Raw genomic sequence first — 21961 nt, forward strand, 5'->3', positions numbered from 1 at the left:
GTTGCTAGTGGGCTTCTTGGTGCTATTAGACATGAACTGACCAGAAAGATTAAGTGGCATTTTGAACCACAAATGCAGGATTACACATGCAAGAAAAAGAGATATACATAAATGAATAAAGCCAAGGGTTAGCATGGGAATGTGAGGCTAGCGAGGATGCCTGAAGCAATGTTCTGCTTGGCTAATACAAAGATACTGAGATTTGTTTTTAAAAACTGCACTAACACAGGATGAAGGAGTTGCAGAGGCAGAAATAAAGTGTTTTAAATCTACATGTGCTCTAGCACAAGAACAATCAAAAACGACACCCCTGCATCTGTTTGATTTACACGTTGAAAATGACAGTACCTTAATTTGGATTATTTGAAGTGGGGTTGTACGAGATACTTATGGAATATTACACCTTGATTCCACTTGGCATGTCGCTTCAGTAACACGGCTTTGATCCGTCCTTCACACAGTTCAGAAGCAGACCATTTTGCCCACCTGATTTTGTTGACTTGCTCAGATGTTGTTGATTTGGTCTTTTTACCTTGATTTTATGTGTTTTTACCATGGGTGAGTAGGCCATGTAGTTAAAACAGTACTATAATAATAAATATTAAATTTAGTAAACTAAAAACTGCTAAATATTAAATACTTTCCTTTTTGTCTGTATTTTCGAGTCTGCACATATTATATTTTGAAAATTGACCACATTCACTTTGCAGTTCTTGTGGCTTCCTGCTCAGTCGATCCGCTCCATGCATCTTGCCGCGGCTTTGGTCAAAAATAGACTTTGCGCGTATTCTCTGCAGCAAAGAGCGGAGAGCCACTTCTGGGACGCGCTGTGGCGCTTCTGGTGGAATCAAAAGCACTGTGTAGAATGGCAGTCAGCTCTGGTGGCCGCAGTGCAGCTGCAGTGCGACGTAGCTGTACCCAGTAGCATCAAGCTGTTATTTACAGCAGATGCCAGTTTGCATGCCCCCATTTTGGAGAAGCAACGAGGAGCATGGAGACTAAGCAATATACTGCTGTGGAAAGGGTCAGCAGAGAAAAGTATTTTTACCGCCTACAAAAAGTCCCATCCAAAAAAATTATATATATTATATAATTCTATAATATCAGTTTAAATGTATTGCTGTTTTGCTGTATTTATATTTTTACACCTTTACCGTACTGTCAGACAGCCTTTCGTAACAGGAAACCACAGTTATATAAGCTAGATATTGCTCTATCTTGCTCAACCAGACTTCCTTTACAGAAACAGTCATTTTACCTTGCAGAACACAGGAGTTGCTGGTCTGTGTCTGTCTCAATTGATTAGTTTGAGTTATTGTGTGACTTTAATGAACCTGAACTAATCTTTATAACACCAAAGTCACACAATAACACAAACTAACAGGTAAAGACAGTGGAAGATGAGCAGCTTCTGTGTTCTGTGATGTAAAATGAATGATTTTGCCAACAGAGTTTGGTTGGTTTGAGGAGGGTGCAATTTGGCTCATATAACCCACTGGGAATTGCTGTCCTATGGCAAGGGAAAGTGGTGAAAATAAAATAAATATAAATAAATATGGCATACACTTTTTTTTAGGTGGGCCTTCTTTAAGGTGGCTAAAATAAATTTAGTGCAGACCCCGTCCACAATATTGCATCACTTTGCTTCTTACCCAGAATTTCCACCAGGCGTGGCACATCTGCAGCATGATTCTGATCCATCCTCTGCACAGCTGCAGACCTCACCAGCAGCATTTGAGAAGCGTAGAGTGGAGTGGAGTGTCTTGCTCGCCTGATTACGTTTACTTGCTCAGATTTTGTTGATTATGTCCTCTTTCACTGCTGTCTGTGCTTCTACCATGGATAAGCAGGCTACGTGGTTAAATTGTTTCTTTTCTGTCTGATTGTGAGTCTCCATGGTGTCTTTTATTTTGAAAATTATCGGGATTCTCCCTGCCTTTTCTGTGTCTGACTTCCTGCCCATTCTATATGCTCTGTGCTAATTGACATGGCATCTGTCAAAAATAGATAGTTGAGTAGAGAGCTGCTTCTGTGACGTGCCGCGGCACTTCTGGTGGAATCACAAGCACTGTCTAGAATGGACATGGATCGCTCCGACTGCTGCTGTGCGTCCGTAACGTGACGCAGCCGTGCCTGGTGGAAATTGCAGATTACAGTGCTGTTGCTGACTACGTTGTCATGTTACCAGAATTTTAAACTTCAGTACAATGCCAGTATAAAAGATGATCCTCAATGCCTCTTTTGATGTCATGACAAAAAAAAGACCTTGGCCCATTTTTTTTCTTTTTTAAATTCATAACTTGCACACAGTACAGGTTCAGAAAAGGTCACTGTTTGGTTTTGCTGCAGGCCAAATTTCAGGCAAGACAACAAAGACTGAACAGAACTGAAGCCTTGAATGAGCAGTTAGATTATTTTTTTTAAAAAAGCTTTAGTACTTTCGATACTATGAAATGGTAGAACTGTATTGTTTCAGTGCATAAATACATCATACAACTCCATTTCAAATAATCCAAACTATTCCTTTAACCTCTTACTATACCCCCTTAGTGACTTGTTACTGTAGTGCAAGAGTGCACTACAGGTTTCTGTGCAATACAGGCAAGAGGAGTAATTCTGTCTCCTTTCTTAGACAAGACACAGGAGGAGTGCCGACAAATCAAGGAGGAATTCAGTGGCTTGATTCTAATCATACAGGCTTGATGGGAATGCATACTTATCAGCCTTGCTCTGCTGGTTACATGTATATGTTAAGTACTTTTAACAGACTGACTCCCAGTCCGAAGGGTTTTTAACATAGTTTAGGCAGACGCTGACACGTTACCCCGGGGACTTTGATATTTTTGTCAGCTGCATGTGTCTCCCAGAGCGAGGACTCCAAACAGTGTCTCTTAATACGTGGCGTCTTAACTGCTCCTTTTCAGTTGCACAAAGCGATTACTTCAGCAAAGTATCGCTGACATAAAATCCGAGAGCGGCATTCATAATACATGTCTTCAGAATGTACCCCTTGCCTAGGGGATAGCTCAAAGAATTTCACTTTAAAACTCTATTTCCAAATGTTGCTTAGCCCTCTTTTTTTTCTAGCTGAAAGGCGAAATGACATTGGGGTTTTAAAACCAACAGAGACAGGGACGATTTGTCCAAAAGGGATGCTGGAGCACTCTGTAAACTAAGGCCAGCAGCCTCCCTCTCTGCCTAGATTCAGTGTTGCCATACTTCACTGTGCTTTACTGCCCAAGTCCAACAGATTCATGTGATGAGGCGGAAGGGAAGAGGAGAGCCAGTTCTCCTTATAAAGGTAAAATATGTTGGCCTAGGGCTGCAGTCAGCTTCTTTGGCATGATTTCCTCAGAGTGGCTACCTCTGCCAGCTCGTTTCTGTATATCACTGCCAGCCTCATTATCGCAGCTTGTGTATACCTGGGTAGTTACAGAGTAGTATCTGGCACCCTCTCTAAACTATATTAGGAATGAATTCTGGGCTGGAGAATGACCTCAAACAGGACTTGTTTACTTTAGCTTCTAGCCATGTTCTGGTCCACACTCAAGATGAAGAAGTTTTATATAACTTGTTACAGAAACGGATTGCTAAATCCAATTGAATGCCAAACATCACAGCACAGTATTTATCACATCCACTTCATAACAGTAGAGGTCTTACTACTGTGGGCTTATTGGCCTGGCCGTGCAGGGTTTTTTTGTTTGTTTTAAGCAATGCTAACAGAGTGGCTTTAGAAATGGCAATATCAGTCTGTCCATCAGTTGTTCCACCACAGTGAATGATTTAGACTGTCATATCCCAACAGCTAGTGCAGGGGCACTTAAAGTTTGGATGACTTGGTGCCAAATTAAGGAGGCAGCATATGATTGAGGGTCACAGAGGAAAGACCGTAACCTTGGGTTTCAGACTGGTCTCTTAATGGTGTTCAACATTAAATTGGTTGAGCACCTGTTTGCGTCCCCTGGATCTAAGAACGAAAGAGTTGATCCAGTTTTGCTGAAACCCCCTTTTCTCTGCAACCACACAGTATTTTGTTCCTTGGTTGCTTTTCCACAGTAAACTGCTGAGTTGTCCACTAAAATAAAGCACTAGCATGGATGACAGAACGCAATTTCTGCAACACTTGCAACTTGCCATTGCTTGCCATGCAGCCTAACTTGACAAACTCTTGTTTGTGGGGGGAGATTTGACACAGTAGTCAAGCAGTGAATTAAATGTAGAGAAAAAGAGAGTATTGGAATGGAGTGATAAACTATGATGCATGCATTTCATGTCACATTCGGCAGGCCACACAAATTTTTTGTGAGGACCAGCCAATAGCCTGTGTGCTCCCATTTGAGAACCCCATTGTGTTGTTCCAGTAAGAGAACAGTGTCAACAGTTTAGTTTTTCAGCTCTTTACTGCATATCTGTGAGTTGTTATACAACCAGCATTCACTACAAGCATTTAAGGACTGTAAAATGAGATCAGCACACTCTATGTGACTGTGAGAATACTTAACAGCTGTTACTGCTCACAGTAGGGTAAGCTAGTTGGGCTAGCTGGTGAATTTATCACTTGGCGAGGCTAATTTCTTAACAGGCTAATTACTGAAATGACTCTTAACCAACATTTCAGTGGTACAGTAACTACGCTTAAAATTGACAAGACAGAGCAACACCATGAACAACAAAAAGAGAGTCAAGTTATTGTGTGACATGAGCCTGACAGCACACTGTCAGTGACTTCTGCACTGCAGCAAAGGCAGAAACAAAGCATAACCGAGTGACAGGAAGTGGAGATGCATGCACTTTGTTTCTTTAAGAGGAGGGGGCATAAAGGGCCGAATTCCTACAAAACTAGTGACATTCTCACTACCAGAGCTGGACTTTATATTCAGGGTTACTTAGATGTACTTTGAGGACTTTGTAACTGGTTATGAAACAGTCTTGACTTAATACTGATGCCTCTATACGACCTTCAAAAGAAAACAACCCACCACCAGGTCAGATTCCTCTTCAGCTGAAACATTTACATTTTCCCAGGCAAAATTACAATGAGTCATACAATAGCCAGTTAAAAAAAGCAGGGTGTTTGTTTTCCATGGTAGCATCCAGAATCAACAAGATATTAAAGTTTCTTGTAGCCACTTTAACAGATATTAGCATGGCAACAGGCTAAAGTAGTGTGGCGACCATGTTACCCATTATATGCTAAATATCCATGTGTTAGCATTGTTATTGTGAGCATGTTCTGCTGATGCTAGTATTTAGCTCAGATCACTACTACGTGCAGCTTCATAGACCTACTAGCCCAACTGTCAACTTTTAATGTTGATCATTATCAAACTGTTAGGCTGCGCTACAAAAAGATTCTTTATATTTGAACTCAACAACCACAAATGTCGTCCTTCAGTCCTTCAGAAGATTTACCATCCCTTTCTTTCCTCGTCCCTGACCCCTTGTCCTGTCCACGGACACAAATGTGATACCATTTATAGAGCTAGGGCTATGTAGAAACACCTGATTTTTTTTTTTTTCAGCTCACAACTAGAGGACCGTGAGGAGATGTTCACTGAATTTGATAAAAAGTGTACTGGACTGGAATAGCACACCCCATCTTTAACAGTTAAACCACATGTAAGTTCTGCTTCTCTCTCACATTAAAACAATAACACATAATGTAGTTTGATGGCATCCTGAGGTAGCATGGTAGCTGTTATCTTCATTATTAAATAATCACCATTAACAGTGAAAATATTGGAGATGACTCAGGCTAATGTTTGTGGATGAGGTTATATTATAGTTTTATTCACATTACGCATAGTCATGTTTTTCCAGAGGTTACAGCAACTAAAGGCTGGCAAGGAAACGCACTGATACCTGCGATTGATTTCAGATGATGTAAGCACACAGTTCAACAAAATATATAACATATGTCTCACGTTTTTAGACATCAGATGCAGAAATGTTACATATCATTGCTTTAAATGCTAATAATCCTGTAGCATATGTGCTACAATGCATAAGGCCTAAAAATGCAGAAAACATGGGTTTGGCCTTGTTAAATAAGTAAGTTCTAAAATTTTCTGATAGACATTGTCAGCCTTTGTTGGAAGTGAGGTCTGCAAGGTATGTGCTCTGTCTCAATACATTCATGTAGTTATGAGTATACACACACACACACACACACACACACACATACACACATGGACTTGAGTTATGGCAAATATTCTGTGATTTGTGGCCCGCACCTGCTCCTTTCTGCCATCAGCCGTGCAGAATTGATGTCCTTATACAACTGAGGCTCACATTCATTTGTTTCAGAGCAGACTCCACATGCTCCACATGCTTGTAACCACAGGAGCGGCATGTGAGAAGCCAGAAAAACATCGCCTGTTGCTCGCTCGACATCATAAAAGAAGAAAAATACACTCAATCCAGGAATGAGGGAACAGAGACAACGTTTTGTCGAATAAGATTCTTTTTATAACCACATTCAAAAATATAGGCTGCAGCTGATTGTACAACAGCATGATAACACTGTTCTTACATTATAAATTGGCAGTTGCACTTTTAAACTGAGATGTAATGCGGTAACTACCTCAAGCTGCTGCTGTAAGAGCACATCATTCAACACTTTGCATCATTCATGTCGGGAACTCATCATGATAGACATTTGTGCTAATTTTAGCCTGCGCATGTTGGAAGCCTGTATTTAGTGGTGATGGCTGTCAGTGGTAAAAAGGACTCCTCATTGTACACTTTGACTTGGAGAAATTAATAAAAGATGCATAAGTAGGCTTGACATTTAGTTGTGAAATAAAATGAAAGTCTGCGCTCTTTTCTATTCCTGTCTGCAACTGTCGGAATAAAAGTTAACGGTCAAGATAACGTTACAGGACAGTGGCTCTTAAATGATTCAGACACACACACACTCCCTTTCCCTCCTCCTAGGCAGTAAATGGGGCCAGTGACAATAATTCTCTGTGACAAGCCTATTACACATAACACTGTGAAGTCTATAGTTGCCAATATTCCTTCGTAGAGGAGAGGTCCAGATTTAAGGGAAGTGGTACAGACTATGAGGTCATGTTCAACCACTGGTTCCCCAAACTGTCAATGTGTCAGTTAAATTATATGTACTGTAACTCAATATCTTTCGTACAACTTTCTCCTCACACAATTGTTACCTAAGTTATTCTGATGCTCCAGAACTCTCACAGAAGACTAAAATATTTATGAATTATTTTCTGTGAAAGCCCCTGGAAACTTCTAGCTGTGTGATTTAGGGTCTTGCGTACATCATAGTAAGAATCTAAGATTATTAGAAATTAGTTTTAATCCAAATTCAAAATATTGACATTTCAGTTTTTGAATTGTGATTGTGCTCGCACATATATTATGAAAATTACACAGTTAATTTCATGAAACAGTCACATGTTGTCCCATTCAAACGGCTGCAACAAAACTTCTTTGCTCCCGCTTAATCTGAGTCGGAGCCAATGAGGAGCTGAAGCCATTACGTCACTCCAGACTCCTTTGACACAAATAGTAGGTTTAACTGACAAAAATCATTATTACAACCCGAATGCCCAACAGTACAGTCACATCTGTGAAGGCCCCATTAATGCTGAAAGGTAAATACAGGTTTTGGAGCAACATCCAGACAATGGGCCTCATTCACTGACATATGTGTAGAAGTGTTGGAGAAATGCACTTCAAAATGTGGTGCATTATGAAGCACAGAATCAATCACAGGATCAGACTCCAGACTGTTGAGCACCTGAAGTTGTATATCAAGCAAGAATGAGGAAGAATTTCACTTTCAGAACTTCAGGCATTTTGCAGGCGTCAAATTCAGAATGAGAGTTAAATATCTTACCTTTTTACTGAACTCATTAGGTCAAAAAGTTTTTGCAAATGATTGCATTCTGTTTGTTTATTTACATTTTACACAGTGTCCCAGCTTTCTTGGGAATGGGGTTGTTCTTAACATGTCCACTTTATTTAGAACATTTTCACCACTTTACTTTGCTGTCAGACAGCCTTTTCCAACAGGGACCTGAAGCCACAGCCATCAAGACTCCTTAAAAAAAAAAAAAAAAAAAAAATTTTCCTTCACCGGACACAGGAGTTTCTGGTCTACTGCTATCTCGATCAATAGCAATTAATGTCACTTTGGATCCACATTAATGTGTTTAGATGGCGAACTCATACAGTAAACTACAATTCAAGCTAATGTTTCATGCCATTGATAGAGACAGCAGTACACTAGCAACTGGTGTTCTGCACAGTAAAAATTTTATTATTATTATACATTTTTTTTTAAGGAGTTTTGGTTCATGTGAAGCTTTGTCGACAGCAAATTAGCTGTTTTTAAACTAGGTTTTGTAATAGTTACGTGTTATATGTTAGTGTTTATATTTTCTCAGTTTTTGGAGGGTGCTTAATGCAAAAATAAACTTTAATATTGCATGCATTTTTTCTTATTTAAAGCCATATTTCCAGAGGCTTTAGCTTTTGTGAATGATGTAAGTGTCAGTATATCAGACTCTGAAATAAAATCAAATGTGAAACAGGTGAGACCCGTGCTGCAACATTTTGCCTCGGAGCCAGCAATACATCTCAGCCTGCCATTTGTCTGCAATTAATCTCATTTTGTGATTCCCATTTGCTTAGTCTCGTAGCCTCGGGTGATCTATAACTTTCTCTTGTTTGGAGACTTCATTGATTCACAATGGACCAGAGAGGCTCTCTGGCTGACAGGAACCGTGTGTTTACTGATGATGCAGCGGCATTTGCCTTCACGGGACATTAGCATCTGTCTCGGTGAGCAGAGCTGGGCACAGAACTGATGAGCTCTAGTTATAAACGTTTACTTCTGAGAAAAACAACCACGAGCTGCTGAATGTGCTCGAGGCAATGCTGCAAATAGGGACACCTAGAGAACACGAGCAGAAGGGGAGGTAGAACATTGATGTTGAAGGTTTAGTGTTAGGGAATGTGTGACAAATTTGGCATGACATATTTGCATTGACATGTAGGGATTTGGCTGATAGTCTGGACTGGTGCCTTTTAAAATGAGAGTACAAATGAGATAAGCTTAAATCCTATTACAGGCAACCAGCATTAAGGAGTACCTGGATAATGTCCATATAGTCCTGACAGTATTGATCTGGGGCTGAATTTATTAATAATCTCAGATTCACTCCAGAAATTGTGCTCAAAGTTAAACGTCTAAAAGTATTCCAACCTTAGAGAACCCAAGAGTTATTTTTGAGTTTCCTACACTCACTCCTAGCCAGGAGTAGACGTTCTCATTTGAGAGTGACTGACACTGAGTGTTTCATGACATTCAGAACCGTAAAATTAAATTAATAATGTCATCTTGTAGTTTTTCTCAGTGGTTCCAGTGTGCAGTCAACATATTCAGAAGACTGACAGGTTGCTCTGTTTACAATTTTCATGCAAGAAAAAAAAAACCAAACAAACCCCCAAAATAGCATCACATATATGATAAACTACTTGCAAAAGGAAAGGTCTGAAAATATACTTAAAAATCAGCTTTATTGCCCAAGTGTATCTACACATACATGAAACTGAACTGTTTTCATTGCTCTCAGTGTACTTAAACATAAATGAACATAACAGCTAAGAACAAGCTGAAAAAACAAAGGTGAGGAATAGACTACAGGATCATTATGCAAAAAACAGATGTATATAAATATATATATAAAAAGCACAAATGATCAACAAAATATATAAAAAGTCTATATAAAAGTGTTTCTCTTAGATGTCAACATTGCAAATAGTGCAAGGAAAAATAAATAAATAAAGACACATGAAGTGGATGATTATATGCAGCAGTGGTTTTCAAACTGTGCCCAAGGCACACCAAAGGGCAAGCCAAAATCTCAAGGCAGACGTGTATTCACATCCATCCCAATGAGTCTCTAGAACAATAAAGGCAACGAGTGACCTCAGGGTTCCATGTTATTATTCTTTTTTACTTGCCCAGTCGGGCAAGTGGGTCAGACATCAGCTTGTCCAAAGTGAATTTTTACTTGCCACAGTTTTATTTTTTAACCAGTATGAAATATCAACAAAAGCTAAATTTAATCGTCATGTTAAATCTAGTACTACAACTAACGATTATTTTCACAATTGATGAATCTGCCAGTTATATTCCAGAGAAATGACACAAATAATGATAGAAAATGTCCATCCCAGTTTCTCAAAGTCCAGATTGAAGTCTTTAAATGTCTTGTTCTGTCAGACCAAAACCCAAAGACATTTAGTTTAATGACAGTAAACAGAGAAAAGCATGAAATCTTCATATTTGAGGGTCTGAACACTGTATTTTTTGGTCCAAGCTGGACTTGAACTCTCCAAGCCAAGTCCTTACGGACTGAACTACTGCCACCCCCTTGCAAGCACAACAAAAGCAATCAGGGTTGTAGCTCCAAAGCATTTCCTTTTTTTCAATCAAGTCTCCATTTAGGTAACAAGAACTTGTTTCCTGCAGATTGGGCACAAGTTTGTCGATTGGACCATCATCTCAGACAAATCCAGCCACAAGAAGATTGTGTACAGTCTTTCTATAGGCCTACCTCCTGCGGACCAATGATGATGTTGTTCATCTTAGTGTGCATGTCCATACATATTCACATATAGAGTACATACATATTTATAGATTCATATATCTCTATGTTAAACACATGATTTGAATTTTAAGAAAGAGAGAGAGAAGAGAAGAAGAAAAAGAAAGAAAGATTTTTTTTAATCAAAAGAAAGGTTAGGCTATAATATTTCAGTGTAGAGATATGGATACTGCTAATATAGTTTGCTGTCACAATTTTGTTAAAAACATCTTCTCAAAACATAGTTGATCTAATATTCATTTTTATTTGTTTAATATATTATCATTCATTGGGTTTTATTTATAGAAAGGCCATCTTTTTTTTTCAAACAACTACCCATGATTAAAAACGGTGATGAAATGCCTTTAACTCCAAAACCTAAAATTAGGAGCAAATATAGAGCTGAACAATTAATTGAAATATTATCGAAATTGCTGTATGGCCAAGTGCAATATCCAAACCACAAAGCTGCAGTTTTTTTTGATTAACTAAGTTAAATGTATGACAAAACATAATTATAATGAAGAACTGTAGTGCTGCAGAGATGCCCTGACCTACAAATCATGTTATCCAGAGATATATATATGAAAAAAACATGCTTGTTTTATACACATCCCCAAAATGTCACATCATCATGAATGGATAAATGAGAGCCCTGAACATTGATTGATTACCAAAATAAGAGCAGTGCTAAGTGAAGACATATTTATGGCAACTTTAGTGTCGTCTTCCCTGAATAATGCATGCACTCTTAAAGCCATACAAACTCAGCACACATAATGCACCTGAGTTTCATAAAAACAATCCATCAAGCAACGGAGTATCCTCTCAGCAGCAGCATCATTTACTCAATACACCTGATTTAATCAAAGTCATCAGGGCTTACAATGAAAGACCTCTTCAGAAAGGGAGATGGCAGGAGTCTCAAGAACCAATGGTTTGCTTTATAACCTATATCATGGTGTGTTTGTCATGATATCAAGTAGAGATGGGACAAATCCGAAATAATTACCAACATAAACATAACGATATCAACATAAACCACCACCATAAACCAGCATATTCTGAGCACACACATTACAGACACATTACAAACACTACCATTTGCATTTTTTAACATAAAGTAGCAGACTTTAACTCTCAGCAATGAATCATGGGACATTATGCAAATGAGGGTTGTCTCTCAGCCTATCAGCTGCACAATGGTTGAAGGATGCCATTACACAAGTTACTTTACACAAACTACACAAGCTTTCCAGACTGGGGTTCAGTTTAGCCTAATGTAATCTGCTACTACGACTACAACTACTACTACTACTACTACCACTACCACTAATAATAATAATAATAATTGTAATAATATATCGCTATCAGCAAGCTTGGGGAGTAACAGATTACATGTAACTGATACAAGAAAAGGTAACTGTATTCCATTACAGTTACATATAGAAAAGACCTAATCACATTATATATACATTTAGTAAAAATGGGGATTACTTAGCAGGAGTGCAATTTTAAAATACGTTTTAAAATGAAGAATGATAGAAATTACAACTATTAACAAGTCAAAACACCACTTATCTTATAGTTGGCAGTTTAAATTCATGACCTCAAGTTAAAAAAATACTTTTACTAGATGGAAATTTAGCTACATTTTTTTGTCTTTAAATCCAAGAAAATTGCGCACAACAAAGGAAGGACTAGCCAGACAAACTAATAAACCTGACAATGAACATAAAACTTATTATTACATTCAGTTACTTATCCAAAAGTAACAAAATACATTTTTAAAGTAACCCTCCCAATCGTGGCTATCAGAATCCGTTCAGAACTGAACAAAGTGAATCAGTACTTTTTTAATATCAAGGTTTGGAACAGTATAATGCAATAGATTGTCTTTATTTTCTTTATAATTCACTAAATTCTCTCTTCTCCATGATTGTTAGGTCAATCTTCTTTTGCACCGCAATCCAATTCTTCAAAGCCCCTGAGTTGCTCTTAACTAATCATGCTATTCTGCTATTTGTGGTAGGAAGTCAGAGCCCACAATCAACGCCTGTGCATAATTACTAAAATGTAATTTTGTCAGACTATAAATAAAATTTGTTCCTTAACAGAATTGGCTGCCTTGGAATGCCCGGCTGAGCCCAGGGCTTGTTAAAACCGCTATCTATCTCCTCTTCCTCATTCCTGCCTCTTTTAGCAGGAGGAGTGATTGCGTGCAGCGTTCGTCGCCCCAGGGAGGGAAAATGTGTTTCCCTGAGCCGCCTGCGAGCCTGTCGGTGAGGAATCTCAGACCACCAGTGTGTTTTTCACTGGAATGAACCTTGTAACTGAGTCTGTGAGGTCCTAGCCCATGAGAGCTGACAACCCCCTAACCTTGACACCGCTGTGGGACAAGAGTTTTGGGGGGAAAGATACATCTTCTATATAATTTCACTTGAGCTCGGGCCAGGTGCAGGTCAAACCAAGGAGCACTTATTAGCCAGACTTGCTTATTATCCACGGAAAAGGGGAGTGAAAGAGAGAGGCTGTCAGTGTGAAAGAGTGTGAAGGGAAGAATTCCTAATTTACCCAAATCCTCAGCTAATCCAGTGAGTCCCTGTTCCCTAATCCTCTCTCTATTTTCATTGCGAGACGCGGGAGGAGGAAGGATGCTGCCGGAGAGGCATTAGGGGGAAGAGAAGAAATTTTGCTTTGCACTGAAAACCCATTTTGGGGCAAGAGCTCAGATGAGGGACAGCAGCTAAACGATGGGCAGTAATTATCTTAAAGAGCCACTGGCACTGCTGGATGACTACTTAAGATTATTAATGGCAGCGAAATGCCAAGGTCAAGCTGCTCACTTCTGCAACTAAACCTCCCACACTACATTTACATAATCTCTTATGATTTATGTCTGGTTCAAGAAAGGAAATCACATTTTTTTTTAAATGCTCATGCTTTCTTCATTAATTCATTTTCTCAGACAGCAGTTAAATAATTTGTTAAAGTAAAATGTTGTCAGCTGTAATTGAAAATGGAGAGATTAGCAGAATACCCCCTACTTTTTTTCTTTTTCGCTTTTAAGTGAAATGTCTTGACAACAAATGAATGAATTGCCATTAAGTTCTGTACAGACAGTTATGTTCCCCTCAGGATAAACTGTAATGACTTTGGCAGTGCTTTGAGTTTTAATCAGGTCCCCCATCAGGTCAAAATGTTTATTTGTTCAACATTTTTAAACATTTATTAGCAAATGTGTACAGAATAAATGACACTTTTACTTGCCTTAACTTTAGATCAGTGTCAGGAAAAGTTAGTCAGTTGCCAAAGCTTTTCTAGCAGAAAGGGTTTATGAAGATGATTTAGTATAAAGAGCAACAAAGTCTGTGTGGGGGTCAGGTAGTGAGGGGTAAATGAGACTGGGATTTGTGTCCTGTGTAAAGCACTTTTAGACTTTTAGTTTTTTTAAAATTATTTTTCATTATTTTCAGTTTTCTCAAACGGTTTTTTTTATAGGTTTAGGACCACAGTCACTTGGTTAGGTTTAGGAAAAGATCACAGTTTGGGTAAAAAGACCATTCCAGAAGAATGATTTCTGACAGAAAGCCCTGCAGGCTAACGTCTCCTTTGTGTACTGTAGCCCTATTGTGTGTTTAGTGCCAGTTAGCAAATGTTAGCATGCTGAGAGGATGGACAATCAAATAATACCTGCTGTGTGTTAGCATTGTCATTGGAGGCAAGTTAGCATGCTAATGTTAGCATTTAGATAAAAGAACCACTGTGTCAAAGTAAAGGCTCATATAGTCGCTACTGTAACTGAAGACTCTTAGTCTTGTTAAGAAGTAAAAATTTCCACGGCTGTCGTTGGCACAGAAGCATGAAGTTTTTCAGCTGTCTGTTTGATTGTACATTCGACCGTCTCTCCATTCATCCACCACTTTCTTGTGAAGGTGATATCTCAACACCATGAGCAGATTTCTTCAAACGTTCACTGTGACCTCACTGTATTTCTCTTTCCGTTCGAGTACCCGCTCCTGATCCACTCGAGATTTCCTTCGGTTAAAAGAAAGTTTTTCCTTGCCACTCACATTAGTACTTATTATTTATTATAAAGAGTACGGCTTAGACCTGCTTTATATGAAAAGTGGCCAGAGACAGCTCTGTTATGATTTGGCACTATATAAATGAAATTAACTTGACATCCATCCCGTTCTCGTGAATATTCAGGAATGCCTGGATGAAATTTCTTCAAGCTGGACACAAACATCCACTTGGACTCAAGGATGAACTGATTAGCTCGTAGGCTAACGTTTTCTAATGTATTATTATCGACTCTTCAAAAGCAATTCATGAGGAGAAGTGATATTGGGGCTACTTTATTGATCGTGACCTTCCTCATTGGTTCTGCAACATTAGCGAGCATCAGTTTTATATTTTTCTTCTGTTCCTTTTCTTTTTTTTTTTTAATTTGCACAGAAATTGACATTGAGCGCTGTGTTCGTGAATCCATCAACCTCTTCTGCTGGACTCCGAAGAGCGCTACGTACCGACAACACGCTCAGCCACCGAAGGCCGCCGGTGACAATGGCTTCGGGAAAACAGCAACATACTACTCGTCTGACTACCAGGACATGCCCAAGACAGACCTGGTGAGTTTTACTCATTTCACACACACACACACACACACACACACACACACACACACACACACACACACACACACACACACGCACACACACACACACATATAAACTTGACAAAAACGCCATACATTTATAGAAAGTGAAAAAACCTTTGCTTTACAAAGAGGTGATCTGAGTTTCATCATTACTTTTACTGATTTATTGACTCTTGGAATTGAAGCACAGTGATAAAAAAAGAAGCCTTTTTTGTTATTCTTTTCAAGTCGTTTCTCTATGATTTGTTTTTATGCTTTTTATGTCCTTTATTCAGTACAGGAGAAGACCTTGTTCCGTACATGTGGTGTCGGTAGCTTTGTTGTTCAAGAGACTCAGACTGTTCAAGGCCTCAACATGACACAGTGCAGGTTTTAATGAAGATATACAGAGACAGAAAGACAGGACTTAATACAGGAGATAAACCCACCATGACCTGTGTGGGCTGTTATACAGCAGGAAAGTCTTTGACAAGTGAAGAAACGCTTTACATTTCAAATTTGTAGTAAAATGTTATGAGTAATGTTTTGGTAGTTTCAGATGTTTCATTTTTGTAATTGAATACTAATAAAGTTGAAAAACATTTATTTGTTTTTCATTTATTCAGACAAGTTAACTGAGAAACAGTTGACAGGAAGTGAGTCGACACAAGACATTAAAACATAGATACAGTTGGTGCAAAAAAAACAATATCAGATAAAAATATTACATCAGGGAACTGTTTACTGGTTCCAGAGAAGTTAGCCATCGCTGCCCTGTAAAAAACACCCAAATTTTGTGATTTGGAGTATCTCACTAAAACCGAAAGTGGGAATACTCCTTTATGAGTTGAGACACTTCTCCTATTTCTTAACCCAAACCATTTACAAAACCACTGGATCGTGTGAAAAATGCTTTGCCACAAAGCTAAAAACATGGCTGAATTTCATAGTTCCATAATGTCAACTTTTCAGGAGCTAAGTCTTTTTCATTTAAGAGCAATGTAATGTAATGAATTATTAAAGGAGGGTAATGGCATGAAGTTGTGGAGTTTTTAGCGTACATACAGACCATACAATAGAGGCACTTTGTCTGGGTGTCACTGCATTATGAAAGGTTTATTATATGTGAATTATGAGCAGCTGCTTTTAATCTGAAGGGTATACCTGTTACCTTTCACACCACTTTTCTCTGTGAACTAATTTTTCTTTGTAAAAGTCATTCCCAGACTTGAATAGTTTCAAACTGTGTCTACTTACATCCTCTCTGTGACTTGCACAAATGGTGACTCACTACCCAAAACCTGTTCTTTTCACTAATCAGCACCTAATTGTAGAGCAGCGGAGTGCCTGCAGTCAAGCTGTATTGATTTTTTTCATGTTAGAATGAGTTCCTCAGGGATCAAAAGTTACAGTTTAATGCTCGATACAGTGCATGGCAGCCTAAGTCTTTAATTCCCAAAGTGGCTAAATATTGATTTGTTTTAAAATGCATTCTCTTTACAAGTACAGTCACCCAAATCAAAATGTCTCAGCTTAAATAACGTAAACCTTAATTGGTATAGCACTTTTAAAGTACTGTTACAAATTGCTTTGCAATAAACAAAATACATTACTTTAAATTAGATGCATTTGGCAGAAGCTAATTTAACTCCCACAGCAGCGAGTGCAAGATGTCCATCCCTCCACGGATACAGAAATCAATATATAAGCACATATAAAACATGTATTCAAACAGACCAGCATAAAAATAGCGTTGATACTTAGTGTTGAGAGATGTTTATTGATGTGACGCTGTCTTTCACAAAGGACTTTTGTCTTTGTTTAGCTTTTGTGGTGCGGCCCTGTTTGCCTTTCACACCTGAATGCATCGTGTCCAGAAAGCTCACAAACACTCTTGTCAGCCCTATCCGCTGTGTGCCCAAGTGATTGCTGTAATCTTTCTCATTCAGCTGAAGCTGAATGAGAAATGGGTGGGTGGTGGCATTGATCCATGGCCGCATCTATCTGCACCCCACCTCTTCCTCAGAAAACCTTCGGGCAGGAGCCCACTGTCTTGAAATGTCACTCCCGTCACTGGAGTGACCACAGGCACACACATATACACATAAAATGCACACAGAACTAATTGTACAGTATGACTGCAAAGTGGAAATCCAGAAAATAGGAATTTGAATGTTGATCTGGGAATTGTTTTGCTCATTACTCATTATTACACATGTCTTGGCAAATTATGATCTGACTGCTGACTCAGTGTTTTTTACACATTTGACTTCCTCGGCTACAAGACTAGAGCCTCGAGCCTGGCAACGGCACATAAAGGTTGATGGGAAGTCATATCTGAACATTCAGTCTCACACAAAATCCATTTTCAGTTGCTCCTGTAAATTAAGTTCAATAAAATAATGACACCTCATGTAAACACCTTGATTAGAATATACTTGCTGGTTTAATTCCATTTAAAGGGGGGAGTTTAAGGTTTCCATCATCTTTTCACAAGTTTAATATGTGCCATGTAAATGAACTCTTACTGTATATAGCAGGTGAAAACAAAATCTGTCTGTGGAGACGCAACAATTAAATTTTTGTCTTTTTCTCAACAACTTACCTTTTTTTGAATTTGGCATCCAGAGCTCGCTCATAGAGACTCAAGAGTAGCCATGGTCAAACTTTAGAAGAAATTCACATGGGCCATGATGCACAAAAGAGGAGCAAAAGAGCCACGGGTTGTGTAATGTACAGTGAGCAGGTCATTATTGCAAAATAAGTTCCGACAGGAAGGTGCAACACCCCAATGTGAAATGTAGGAGTCTTGTGTCATCCTGAAGGAGTTTATTTTGCACTAACGACCTGTTCACTGTACATTATACCACTTTTTCGCAGTTACTTAATAAAAAAAAAAAAAATAATAATAATAATTTAACACAAAATATTTATTTAAAAATTATTTTAATTCTCCTCCAGAGTCTACGATCAGCAATATGTCCCTAAAAACAGCCTGCTATTCATAGCAACGAACTGCTGTTCAGAAATAGCAAACCTTAGAGTGCTGTAATTGACCAATCAGAATCTAGTATTTAATAAAGCCACAGTAATTGGGCTTCGTTTGGCATTGTTTTGTTTGGCAATAAATTGAAATGAGGAAAGGAAGCTAAACGAGAGAGCAAAAACTTGTGTTTTGTATTTTATTTATTATTAACAATTAATCAATTAATCAGTGAAGGAAAATGCACAAAATTTGCAACCCTAAAATAGTGGTACGCCTCATATTGTGCTGATGTACTATACAAACTAGAATGCTGTATGTTTGTAGTTACATGGTCGCCTATTGCCCCTCTCTCTGGTAACACAGCAGGAGGCTCAGTCAGCAAATTCTCAGCCCTCGTAGTGAACAGACATCCATCTCAGTGGACAGCTGCTGTCCACTCAGCTCGGTCTGACTGAGTGTATAGGAGAAAACAAGCTCCCCTTCTGCTTCCTCTTACACTAATAAGAGTCTAAACATGGCAAAATAAATACAAAAATGCTTTGCACTTGTCCCATTAATTTAATTGCCTGTGTTTTACTAATCTTTGACATGAATTTAGTTGGCGTCCATTTAGTTGATCAAGTTAGATGGTCTTCCTCTGTCTTAAGTTGCTTATTGATAAAGGTGTTCACATGCAAATTTCTGCACGACTGCTAGAGAGTGAGCGACACTCCTGTGACAGGCGTAGTAGAGCTTTTGGGCAACACTAGCTGTAAACTAAATGTGTTCCCAGATGTGTAAGTTGTCCATCTCAACACAAAGGAACACACATAATGAATATGTGTGTTATAAACACTGTGGTGTGTTGGACATAAAGAGAATGTCACTATTAAATAGAAAGTTATCATTAAAATTGATAGCTTTGAGAAATTAAAATAAATCAAATACTGCACTGTGAATGAGATGCTAGAGCCATTCCCTGTGGATGAGCAGATGTTTTCCTCACCGTCATCTAACAGCTGGCAGAGCTCGCATTTCAATAATAGAGCGAATGAACGTCCGTGAGCAAACAGGAATGCTCCCTGGTTCCAGTTTTTCAGCACTTGTGCATCACATTTACCCATGAACATGTAAAGCTGTGAGCGGATGGAGCATTCCCAATTAGATAGGGTGATGTATATGTGATTCGTGGTGAATGGGTTAGGGCTGCACTGAAAGGCTTTTTTTCTAAATTCAATAGCCTCTATTGAGGTTTTCAAATGAAGCTTGGTCTGTTGTCATATTTTATGACATTACCGCCATATGAACAAATAAAAAATCCTGGAATAAAATCCTTCATTTGAATAAAGTGACTCATCGGATTGAATAAGTAAAGGGCTCTTGTCCATATGGCATTTTTCTCTGACATAAAAGCGCCGGGGATCGCTAGGATGAAGCGCTTGCGTGTAGAAAACGCTACACGTAGGCTTTGTTTCTATGACAACAGCATCGTAACAATTTGTAACACTTCGCTATTACCTTAACAAGGGTGCTGTGGTTGTGTAAAACAACAAAATTGCATACAGAATAGGTGGAAATATTGCTTTTCTGCTTTTCTACTTCTCTGCTCTGCTGGCAGGCAGAGGAGAGGGCAGATATTGTGCAATCATAAATGACAGCAAACTGGGCTGCATCAAGATTTAATATAAGATTAGATAAGAAACTTGGTTTAAAATGAATAAATCCAGATCCAAAATTGAGCAGAGCTCCGTGGCACAATTCTAAACTGATTTGAGAGCTTCTAAATTTAACCCTTCTTAAATTTAAGCTAGTTTTTAAAAGTTTGGTGCGACATAATTTATACTTAAACCATGGTATAATTGGGTTTAAAAATTAATCCTTGTAGGTACAACCCAGCCTATTTGTTTTTTTTCTTTTTATTCACTTCCTTTCTGTCTCTGTAATGATGGTTTCTGTCTGATAAATCATAAAGTAGCCTAATCTTTATCTACAACTATGCAGAAACACCTGGTTTCAACAGAATGAATTGATGTAAAAAGAAAATTAGAATTCCAACGTTATGAACAAAGCTTTGAAGCTTCAAATTATTCAGTTCAGCCCTGGAATGGGTAAAACTGGTCTATTAGTCCTCACTTGCCAAGATATTGCACAGGGCTTAGACACAATCACATGAACACCTCTATAATAGAACGAATGATGCAATCTGATAAAAAACCTCTGCAATAAATTGAAGCTTATTATACACAGTGTGTTTGACAATATGACATGTTGTCTCAACTTTTAGAAACGTTATATTATCCGGTACACCACTACCACTAACTACGGCCACAGAGTTGAATGAATTAATCTCTGATACGGCAAAAACTCAACCTTTAAAGCTGCACAAAGAAGATTTATTTCAGGGCTGTTATAAAGTTTCATGGCTGTATAACTCTGTCCATCCCATGTATGTTTTATTTCCAGTTCTAACAGCTTTATCATATGTAAAGTCTACAGCATATTCCAGGCATAAATCTTCCAAGTAAGGCTAATACTGCTCTTCTTTAATATTTCAGCTAGAGTAATACATGCTGTACAATTTGAAAGGTGTGTTTTATGATTAACTGACTAAAACTGCGGTCTTATGATCTTGTCTCCAACCATTTCATTCATCAAACTAAAGTGCAAAGCCAGTTGCTTATGCAACACTAAAGCAGCATTATATTTCAGCCACTGTAACTCAGTTGTCAAAGTGCACGGCTGGACTCAAAGTCTGTCTTTTGTCAGCAAAAAATTGAGATGAATTTTCATTAGAGGAAGCTGCCTTTTCTGCCCTTCCCAAGAAAAATCATGTTGGAGCAATGCTAGTAACTGCTGTGTGGCCAAAATTAAACCAGGAAGTATATGAAAAGCTGGGAGGATTCTTTGCTTCAAAATCCTGCTCTCTGTGGAGATTGGTATGTGTGTGTGTCTGTGTGTGTGTCTGTGTGTGTGTGTGGCCGCAGTGAGAGGTATTTGCTGTCAGCATTTTCCTCAGATCATGGCCTCAATTATGCTCTTCTTCTTTGTCTGACTGCAGACTTGGCAGATAGAATCTGTTTTTGTTTTAGAAATTATGCTCAAACACTGAATGTGATATGTGAAAGTCTCAGCACAGTTACAATCACACCATGTGAAGGCATGTTAAGTGAATCATTGACCTTGTCATCAAGCTTTATCCAAACTGTACAGCACCGTTGTTCCCAGTTCAATATGTAAAGTGACTGGAGTGTTTTTGGCAGCTGTGTACCGTTCGCATTTGTGCATGGACACACACAAACACAAGCCACTGCAGAGGATTTGTGCCTGCTTATCAGCAGCCTCAGTTTAGCCTCATCACTGTCAGGCCAGCGAAATGCAAAAGTGTCATTAAGCCATTCTCAGCTGGCACACACTGCTCATCATGACATTTAAGTCACCACTCAGTGCTCCCGCAGCCCCTGGCAATGATGGGCTGCATATATTGCCTATATCTTGTCAGTGTAGTGTATGTTTATGGATACATTTATGTGCATTTGCAGAAAAAGATGGACATTATTTGGCTTCAAGTAGATCTATAGGTGTTGCCACTCAGCTGTGTTGATGATCACACTGTAAATTTGCCTGTTTGCTTATGCTGCACACGATCTCAGCATGACCGTACCCAACTCAGAATCTTGTCAGTCAAATCAGATTTGGCTGTTCAATATGAATATTCAACTATTTGTTTCT

The 21961-nt window shown here is 38.6% G+C and overlaps 1 protein-coding gene across 2 annotated transcripts in view; it reads left to right on the top strand.

The window, feature by feature from the left end:
- Positions 1–21961, top strand: part of tbck (TBC1 domain containing kinase) — a 69723-nt gene that overhangs the window by 26456 nt on the left and 21306 nt on the right. For both annotated transcript variants that reach the window (XM_084715234.1, XM_084715235.1), the window contains exon 23: positions 15087–15259. In XM_084715234.1, the coding sequence (XP_084571360.1) occupies positions 15087–15259 (173 nt within the window). The remainder of the gene's footprint in view (positions 1–15086; positions 15260–21961) is intronic.

The sequence above is a fragment of the Lutjanus erythropterus genome, chromosome 3 (assembly GCF_056507025.1).
Source record: "Lutjanus erythropterus isolate fLutEry1 chromosome 3, fLutEry1.hap2, whole genome shotgun sequence".
NCBI classification, from domain to species: domain Eukaryota; kingdom Metazoa; phylum Chordata; class Actinopteri; order Lutjaniformes; family Lutjanidae; genus Lutjanus; species Lutjanus erythropterus.